This window comes from Sinocyclocheilus rhinocerous, unplaced genomic scaffold (assembly GCF_001515625.1).
Source record: "Sinocyclocheilus rhinocerous isolate Xijiao unplaced genomic scaffold, SAMN03320098_v1.1 scaffold8065, whole genome shotgun sequence".
NCBI classification, from domain to species: domain Eukaryota; kingdom Metazoa; phylum Chordata; class Actinopteri; order Cypriniformes; family Cyprinidae; genus Sinocyclocheilus; species Sinocyclocheilus rhinocerous.
The window spans coordinates 42,084-51,926 of NW_015627889.1; the positions used below are offsets into that span (position 1 = coordinate 42,084).

General features: G+C 40.0%; 1 protein-coding gene across 1 annotated transcript in view; it reads right to left on the minus strand.

Annotated features, from left to right (window-relative positions):
* Positions 1 to 1,949: 1,949 nt before the first annotated feature.
* Positions 1,950 to 9,843, minus strand: part of LOC107734784 (heat-stable enterotoxin receptor-like) — an 11,829-nt gene continuing 3,935 nt past the window's right edge. The window contains exons 6-16 of the mRNA XM_016546712.1: positions 8,851 to 8,983; positions 8,458 to 8,595; positions 8,133 to 8,221; positions 6,906 to 6,997; positions 6,672 to 6,830; positions 5,275 to 5,281; positions 4,969 to 5,143; positions 3,698 to 3,796; positions 3,536 to 3,630; positions 3,224 to 3,300; positions 1,950 to 2,124 (exon numbers count right to left, since the gene is read on the minus strand). Coding sequence (XP_016402198.1) covers positions 1,950 to 2,124; positions 3,224 to 3,300; positions 3,536 to 3,630; positions 3,698 to 3,796; positions 4,969 to 5,143; positions 5,275 to 5,281; positions 6,672 to 6,830; positions 6,906 to 6,997; positions 8,133 to 8,221; positions 8,458 to 8,595; positions 8,851 to 8,983 — 1,239 coding nt within the window. The remainder of the gene's footprint in view (positions 2,125 to 3,223; positions 3,301 to 3,535; positions 3,631 to 3,697; positions 3,797 to 4,968; positions 5,144 to 5,274; positions 5,282 to 6,671; positions 6,831 to 6,905; positions 6,998 to 8,132; positions 8,222 to 8,457; positions 8,596 to 8,850; positions 8,984 to 9,843) is intronic.

Here is a 9,843-nt window from a genome sequence, read left to right on the forward strand (position 1 = left end):
AGACGTCTATTAGATGTTTGTACACAATAGATGCTTTCCAGATGAAGCGATCTTTAACAGACATCTTGCAGACGTGCCTGTGCTATCTGGGTACAAAAGACGTGAGACGCAAATGCAACGGTCAAAAATTTTTATCTAGTGCATGAACACCCCCTTAAAAAGGCATCTTGCAACCTTGCGTTTTTCCATTCGCTTTTTAAACGGCCCCTTAAAGACATCTGTGATCTCACTACACACTGACATCAGTGAGATCAGGTGTGAAATCTGAATCATAATAGCACCATGATTCATAAGAAAGCAGAGTTTTTCTCCTGTGAGGCGGAGTATTTTTCAAACATTTATCCCACTCAGAAATAACACTGAAAGATGCCACTTATCAAAGTAATACTGTTTATGTAGTCACCCACTAGCATTACATAGCATCTAACATTTGCTCAACTAGTCAGTGTTGTTCATCTGTCCCACAGGTGAAAAGGACTCTACACCTCACACCCCGACAACCATAGAACAGGAAGAGGAAGCCCTGTCACCTTGGCCGCACGTCAACAGCCAGGCACAGGAAGTGCCAATCAACGAGGGACCCTGTGGGCGGAGCCTGTGTAATGGATGGGCAGAGCATGGGCTGCCACTTCCTGCCACAGAATTGGGAGACTCCACCCTCGTCACCGCCAAAACCGGACAACCTGTTTAAGTCTGACGGGTAACACGAACTAATACAGAGGGTAAATAATCAAACATACCAGTTGAGCTCTCGATGCGAATCCAGCTCGTATTCATATTCACTTCAAACTACAGACCTCAAGTGATCTCACTACACATTGACATCAGTGAGATCAGGTGTGAAATCTGAATCATAATAGCACCATGATTCATAAGAAAACAGAGTTTTTCTCCTGTGAGGCGGAGTATTTTTCAAACATTTATCCCACTCAGAAATAACACTGAAAGATGCCACTTATCAAAGTAATACTGTTTATGTAGTCACCCACTAGCATTACATAGCATCTAACATTTGCTCAACTAGTCAGTGTTGTTCATCTGTCCCACAGGTGAAAAGGACTCTACACCTCACACCCCGACAACCATAGAACAGGAAGAGGAAGCCCTGTCACCTTGGCCGCACGTCAACAGCCAGGCACAGGAAGTGCCAATCAACGAGGGACCCTGTGGGCGGAGCCTGTGTAATGGATGGGCAGAGCATGGGCTGCCACTTCCTGCCACAGAATTGGGAGACTCCACCCTCGTCACCGCCAAAACCGGACAACCTGTTTAAGTCTGACGGGTAACACGAACTAATACAGAGGGTAAATAATCAAACATACCAGTTGAGCTCTCGATGCGAATCCAGCTCGTATTCATATTCACTTCAAACTACAGACCTCAAGAAATCAAAACTGCAGTTCAAGATGGCTTCAGAGACCCTCCCAAGGAAAGCAATGCAGAAACTGATTCATCATCTCACTGAAACCATTAGCAGTGTCTTTTTTTTTTAAATATATTTTCTTGTGTATATTTAGGGAGATCTCCAGCACGCCGATGAGTGTCATATTTGTTCATAAACATTTACTTGGCTTTGTGATTCATTGCTTATGTTCTTAAGCATCTGCTAATTGCATGAAAACAGATGTATGATTTTTCCTGTTTGTTTATTCGTAAGTCAGTTTGGCTAATAAACCATCCAAATAAAATCCCGTTTGTTCTCTTATTGACTACATGAGTACGAAGCAGTTGTTATGAAGTCATATTGTACATTACATTCATCATTTTAGAATAAACACAGAATTCAGAATGAATAAATGATAGAATAGTTTTTAGGAACACAGTCATACAGTTAAATATATACAGTACGTGTGTGTGTGTGTGTGTGTGAGTGTGTGTGAGTGTGTGTGTGTGTGTGTGTGCGCGTGTGTGTGTGCGTGTGTGTGTGTGTGTGTGTGTGTGAGTGTTTTCTACAGGTATGTTGTTGGGTCGGTCAGGTGCAGGTATTCGGGCTGCCTGTCACTGCTGTGTCTCTGTGTTCGTCGCTGGCGTGTGGAGAGAGTTTTGCGCCACTCGTTCCCGCGTTTGTCCAGCGTGGAGACGATCCTCTCGGCCAGATCCTGCTGCAGACGCTGGAAATTCTCCCTGAGGATCAGAAGCACACAGAGAGATTCAACGTGGGCTTGTGAGTATCAGTGATATTGATAATCTTATACATATGGAAGCTTGTTTCCACCACGGAATAAAAAATAAAAAGGTAATTGTGACTTTTTATCTCACAATTCTGACTTGTTTCTTGCAATTGTGAATTCATATATTGTAATTCAATTTTTTTTCTTGACTAAAAAAGAAAAAAGGGTAAGTGCAAGTTTATATCTCACAATTCTGACTTTTTTCTTGCAATTGCGAGTTTGCATCTCACAGTTCTGTTCATCATGCAATTCCTATTTTATTGACTAAAAAGGTAACAACCTTTTTATCGCAACATTTTTATTTTTTTACATTTGCAACTTTTTATCTCACATTTCTGACTTTTTTTCTCAGAATTGCAAGTTGTTTTTTTTTGTAATCGCCACTGAATACAAAATTAAAAAAGCTAATTGTGACTTAATCTCACAATCTGACTACTTTTTTTTTTTTTGGCAAATGTGAGTTAACCGCCCAATTCTGACTTTGTTCCTCAGAATTCTTGCAAATGCGAGATACAAAGTTGTAAAATTCCTCCTATGGATGAAACAAGCTTTTAACTTTATGAAATAAGTTTAACACAGTATTTTATAAAACTACAATATATTTTGTGAAAGACATTTTAAAAATAAATAGAGGGTAGAAAAATATATACTCTTTCAATAATACAAAGTACTATTATTATTTTTTTACAATAAAAGACAATTATTTAGTAGTTTACATTTCGTAAGAGAGATCCTTGCAAGGCAATCAACATATTTGAAAACCCTGTTATACTGCGGTTCTGTCCTGGAATCTGATTGGTTGATCACTCTGTCAGTCACTCTGCTCCTTCTTTTGGCTTATTTTCATTCGTGGAGTAAAAGAATTTATGCAGCTATATTGTGTCTGAAATGCAAGTAACTCAACTCTTTGTTGTATAAAATCAACATCACACAAGTTGTTGTGAATGGTGGCCATGTGTCGCGCCGATGATAGCTACAGCATGTGTAAATGTTTTACTGGTGTATTCTGGGAGTTTTTTATGATCACAGGACATGAGTGCTGGAGGTCTTACGCTGTTGGTGGTGCCGGCAGGTTGTATTTCTGTCCGGTGACCCCAGTCAACCAGTACGTCATCTCCTTCCCTTTACCCTGAAACGCAAACACACGAGTTTCTGCTTTTATTTTGAACTCTTCTTTAACAGTTTGTGGTTGTCCAAGAGGACTAAAATAAGAGCCTGTGATTGGCTGGAAGCAGAAATAAGAGCCTGTGATTGGCTGAAAGCAGAAATAAGAGCCTGTGATTGGTTGAAAGCTGCAGTAGGTGCCTGTTATTGGCTGGAAGGTGATATAAGAGCCTTTGATAGGCTGGCATCTCTCCTCTCACCTTCAGGTATGTTTCTCCTCGGCGCTCGCACTCAAACTGACAGTCGGTTCGATGCAGGATCTTGATGGTCGAGTCGCTCACGTGAATCCTCAGAGCTGGAAACAAATCAGCTGATCACTCAAGAGTGTGTGTTGTGTGTGTGTGTGTGTGTTTATATCTTACGCAGGCCTGTAGACTCCATACGTGACGCTGTATTGACCATATCACCAAACAGACAGTAACGTGGCATCTTATTACCCACCACACCAGCCGCACACGGACTTACACACACACGTGACTAGTGAGAGTAAGTTAGTGACTACACAAACCGCACATTATAATCTAGAGTCTATTAACCATTACTATATATATAAAAAAGGATTTTCAAATTGATATTAGGGCATCACTATGCGGTTGCTGGTCAGTTGTTAGGGCATCGCTATGCAATTGCTTGGCATTTACATTTAATCATTTAGCAGACGCTTTTATCCAAAGCGACTTACAAATGAGAACAATAGAAGTAATCAGACGAATGAGAGAGCAACAGTATGCAAGTGTTGTGACAAGTCTCAGTTAGTCTAGCACAGTACACATAGTTAGGTTTTTTTTTTTTTTTATAGAATAGAATAGGTAAGTGCTAGTATTAGTTGGTCAGGTGCTGGTGAAAAAGATAGATTGAGATAGGGAGGTCATTCCACTAGCTGGGCACAGTCCAGGAAAAGGTCCGTGATAGTGATTTCATGCCTCTTTGGGATGGCATCACAAGGCACCGTTCACTTGCAGAACTCAAGCTTCTGGAGGGCGCGTAGGTCTGAACTAGCGAGTTTAGGTATATTGGTGCAGCGCCAGTGGTTTTCTTGTAGGCAAGCATCAGTACCTGATGCGAGCAGCTACTGGTAGCCAGTGTAACCTGATTAGCTACCGTCGGATCATCGGATCATCTTGGCAGATGTTAGGGAATCGCTATGCAGTTGCTGGGCATCACTATGTGGTTGCCGGGCAGTTGTTAGGACATCACGATGTAGTTGTTTGGAGAATCACTATGCGGTTGCTGGGCAGTTGCTGAGGCATCTCTATATGGTTGCTGGGGCATCGTTTTGTGGTTGCCAGGGTCTTTTAGGTGGCAAACTGGTTCAGAATGGCAGAAAGGTGCTCAGCTGACCTTTAAAAGTCAGTATTTCACATGGATGTAGCTTGATATTTAAATGATTTTTGGCTGTTTTTAAGCATTTAGACCGGTAGGTGTTGCTGCCACTGGTGGTGGTTGAGGAGAGACCCCCCCACATGACTGTAAAGCGCTTTGGGTGTACAACAATACACAATAAAGCACTATATAAATGCATCATTCATTCTTCATTCATTCATTCACAAGCCTCAAGGTGTTATGGAAATTATTCCTAGTAAGTTACATGTATAAACATCATCTCTTTATCCATCTTCCCATGTGTCTGTACCTGAATGGATCCCAATACGGATCCACAGTGGGATTCCCGGTAGGTGTCTCAGTTGGTACGTCCCCATGAACTCCAGGATGTCCAAAGCCATGAGACAAATGTCCACGGCATGCCTGTTCCCGCTGCGTCTTGGCAGACCAGACGCGACCATGTACGCGTCACCGATGGTCTCCACCTAAACACAGCTGCAAGTTCTGGCTATTTAACCATATTTGGTCTTTAAAAATATAATTTTGTAAAAATATTAAAAGAAAAACGATTGTCTGCTAGCTGTTATCTCTGAGCATCTGAACACAGAGAGCGTACCACCGGCCTATGAGAGAGACAGAAAGAATCTCTCTGGTTTCAGGGTCACTTCTGCCACTCGCCTAGAAACACCTGATGGATGCCCAGCAGTTGCTATGTGGTTGCTAGGGCATCGCTGTGTGGTTAGCAGTTGCTAGGATGTCCTGGGTGGTAAGGCCATTGCTAGTGCATAACTATGTGGGTGCTAGGTAGTTGCTAGGATGTCCTAGGTGGTTGCTAGGATGTTGCTAGTGTGCCATTCATGGTTGCTAGGCAGTTGCTAGAGCATCACTATGTGGTTGCTGAGCAGTTGCTATGGCATCAGTCTGTGTTTACTCGGCAGTTTCTAGGGCATTGCTAGGCAATTGTTAGGGCATTGCTATGCGGTTGCTGGGCAGTTGCTATGACATAACTATATGTTTGCTAGGCAATTGGTAAGGTGTCCTGAGAGGTTGTTAGGTTTTTGCTAGGCAGTTGCTATGGCATTGCTATGTGGTTGCTGTGTAGTTGATAGGGCATTGCTTTGTGTTTGCTAGGCAGTTGTTGGGTCATTGCTATGTTGTTGCTAGGGTGCCATGGGTGGTTGCTGGGCAGCTGATAGGGCATTGCTATGCGGTTGCTGAGCAATTTCTAGGGCATGGTTATGTGGTTGCTAGGAAGTGACTAAGATATCCTGGGAGGTTGTGCAAATGTATTTATTGTTTGTTTGCTCTATAACAAGCAAACTGACCTTAAACAAAATATCTGTACCCATTTGAAATTAGAGGCAACCACTGCATTTTAATCACTATCCAAACAAAGATGCTACACACGTCGCATGAGCAGTTGTTTTTGATTTGAATTAGATTATATAATTTCAAGATTTAATGCAAAAACAGAACATTGTGACTTTAGCTTTGTGAAGTTATCGTACATAAAATATATCTGAACGAAACAAAAACAGCAGATGGGCTGAATGAGAACAGCAGGTGGCGCTTATGGAACAGCAGCAATGCAGCATTTGATTTTGTTACCAGTGTAAACAAAGCAGCCCTGCCTATTTTCTTCAGTGAGCTTGCTCTGCCTGCTACAGTATTTTCTCCTCTTTATGTCCATCTTCAGCATCTCTGGACACTGTTAACGTTCGGTTTACAGACTCATAATGTATTTTTCTTCATCACTGTCCCAGTAACTCCAGAAAATGTACAAAAAGTACAGTACAAAGACTGGAGACATTTTTGTACTTATTTTCTGTTATTTTCGGGGGCTACTGGGACAGTGATAAAGATCTACCAGTCAGACGACCACTGTCCTAGATGATTGGCAAAGTGTTGTTGAGCAGTTGCTAGTGTCTTCTGGGTGATTGCTAGTGTTGTTAAGCAGTTTGTAAGCTGCTCTCAGTGGACATTAGCTGTATATGAAGTGTGTGTGTTTCTGACCCCGGCAGCAGCATGAAGTTGAGCTGGTCGGCTCGGTCTCTCTCGGCCTTACACAGAGCCGTTCTCTCCTCCACCAGGTGCTCCAGGTTCCTCGAGTACATCTGCAGCCGGCGGATCAGGTTGTCCATGTAGCTGGCGTTGGCCTCGTTGTGAAGGTTACTGCAGAAACACAGAGCAGCATGTCAGCACTCGTTCACGACCACCGAACTCGATCAATTTGATTCACTCTCGCACCTGAAGATCTTCCCCAGAGCGCCCTCGATACGCTTGAAGTCCGGACGCTTCTCTGGATCCTCCTCCCAGCAGCTCTTGATAAGCACGAACAGCTACAAAATAAATTTCATTTTTTACACTGAAATCGAATTTAAAAACCTTATATTTCACATTTATTAACCATTATTTAACCAGGCAAGTCACTTAAAAACGAATTCGTATTTGCAACAACAGCCTGGCAGTTGTTTAAATAGCATATTTAAAATTAGCAAAAAAATCTGACTTAAAAAGCCTCATAAATGTTGTTTAAAATAACCGTTTAAAAGTGTTTTCAATATTAAGAAAACAATATTATTTAAATCTGCGATTAAATTTGACAGCCTCATAAATGTTGTTTTGTTGCTCTCAGATAGTGTTTAAAATGTAATTTTAAAATTTAAAATTTCAATAACATTTTAAATCTGAAATTAAATCTGACATAAAAAGCCTCATGAATATTGTTTCTTTTTTTATGTCATTAACGTTAAAAAAGCGTTTTTCACAATTTAATAACGTTTCAAATCAGCAACAAAATCTGAAATGAAATGCCTAATAAACGTTCTTACACTCAATTAGCAAACTTCAATAACATTTCAAACGGGCAACAAAATCTTACATGAAATAGCTCATAAATGTTGTGTGCAATAGGGTCAAATATATGTTCATTTCACATTTTAATAAAATCTTTGGTAACACATGTGTCCTTGTTACACATGTTACATGTACTTACTATTGTAACAACAATTAATTATGCATAATTACATTCAAGTAACCCTAAACCAAACCCTAATCCTAACCCTAACCATATAGTAAGTACATGTAGCTAATTAATATTACTCAGTACTTAAATGTATAATTACGCCATAACAAGGACACCTTAAAATAAAGTGTAACCAAATCTTTCAAATCAGCACTAAAATCTGACGTGAACTGTTTCATATATGATGTTTCTCATGCTCAAATACTACTAAAAAAGTGTTGATTTCAGGTTGGTTCAGCCAATGCATGTGTGCAGTCATAAGTGTGCATCTCAGAACCGTTGCTATGGTAACCGTAACTTCTAAAAAAAAAAACTAACACGACTGGCTCTTTCATTTAGAAGGCGGGGCTTCCTTTGCTAGAGCTGCCATATATGGGCGTTCCAGATTCTCCCATTCATGGTAATACAAGTGAAGCGTTTTTATAATATAGAGTCTCTGGTATCAGTACCTCTGCTTCAGTCTCTCCGACGGACTCGAAACTCCGATCGGGTCGGAAGACGTTCGGCCCCCGCGGATACTGAACACGATAGAGTTTCTCTAGAGGAGAAAAGATGAACAACACGCACAGAAAGAGAATTTATTCAGTTGATTTATAGCGTTTCATACAGTGAAAATCAAAACTCCAAACAGTAGAGCAAAGTTTGATTCCCAGGCAATTGCAACACAAGTCATTTTACACAAAAGCATCTGCTAGATGTGTAAATGTTCAGATTCTGCATGTATAAAATGCTCTATCTTTGGGATACAGACGGACTGAATGGGTGTGTTTGTACCTGCCGTATTGGAGCAGCAGCGGGTGTGAAATGGGCTCTTCCTGAGGATGATCTCCTGCGAGATGATGGCAAAACTATAGATGTCACCCTTCTGAGAAATACCCTGAACACGCATGTGCTCTGGCGCCGTCCACAGGTCTGACAGGACGGACAGATTTCACTCATTCATCTCTTGATGACTTATAGAGACTCTGAACACTAAATGAAATCTGAACGTCACAGCAGCTCTATGTTAATATGACTGTCAGTAGAATTTAAAGGAATAGTTCACCTAAAAATGAAAATTTGCTGAAAACTATTCCTTTAATTTGAGATATATTTGATAATAATCTTAATTATTTCTGTAGTTACGTGTCTCTCATGTGCAAAGAAACGGGAAGTGACATCACTAACCTTTCCCGGGCGTGAGGATGGTGTTGCAGCCGAAGTCGGTGATCTTCACCACCATGCGATTGTCCACCACACAGTTGGTGGATTTCAGCCGGCCGTGAACGCCGACGTTACTGGAGTGCAGGTACGACATGCCCTGACCAAGCAGACACAGCGGTGACGTGATCAGAGGGCAAAGGTCAGGTGTGTCCAATCACAAACATAACGACTGTTTCCAAACATACGGAGGCCCATGTGTGTCCTATAATCAATATTCTGTCCTGTTTGCTCATAAAACTTGTATGTTTTGAAAATGTAAACTACAACTCTAAAACTAACTTTAAACTGAATTTTGAGATGCTCACACTGATTTGTACTGAAAACGGCAATATACACACACACACACACACACACACACACATATATATATATATATATATATATATACAGTATAATCTATTTAATTTGAGTTTGTTTTGTTTTGTTTGTTTTAATGCCCATATAGTTTCTATTAAGTTTTAGTTGATTTAGTTTGTTATTTTACTACTTCAACTTAAACTAAACAAAAATTAAACTATACCTGAAATAAAATAAGTTTAAGTATTTTAATGATAAATCCCTTATATATCATTTTTAAATTGGATTTTACTTTTATATATTCTGTTTTAATTTTAGTTTTAGTAATTTTGTTATTTTTTATTATATGCTGTTGTTGTTTTACATATTGTTTTTATTGCGTTTTACTTTTAGCTTATTAGTTTTAGCTATTTTAGTACTTCAACTAAATGAAAATGAAAATAACTGAAATAAAAATAAGTTTAAATAAATATAACAAGAATGAAAAATGTAAAATATTTAATTTCAGTTAATGTTTATTTTATTTTAAGTAATAAAATATTTTAATGGCTTAAATTTTAGTCAAGGCGGGCGTACACGGTGCGATTCTGAAGGTCGGAACGTCGTGAGCTCTGGCACATGTCACGATTGAGTTTATCCGAAAATCGTACGGAGGCAGTC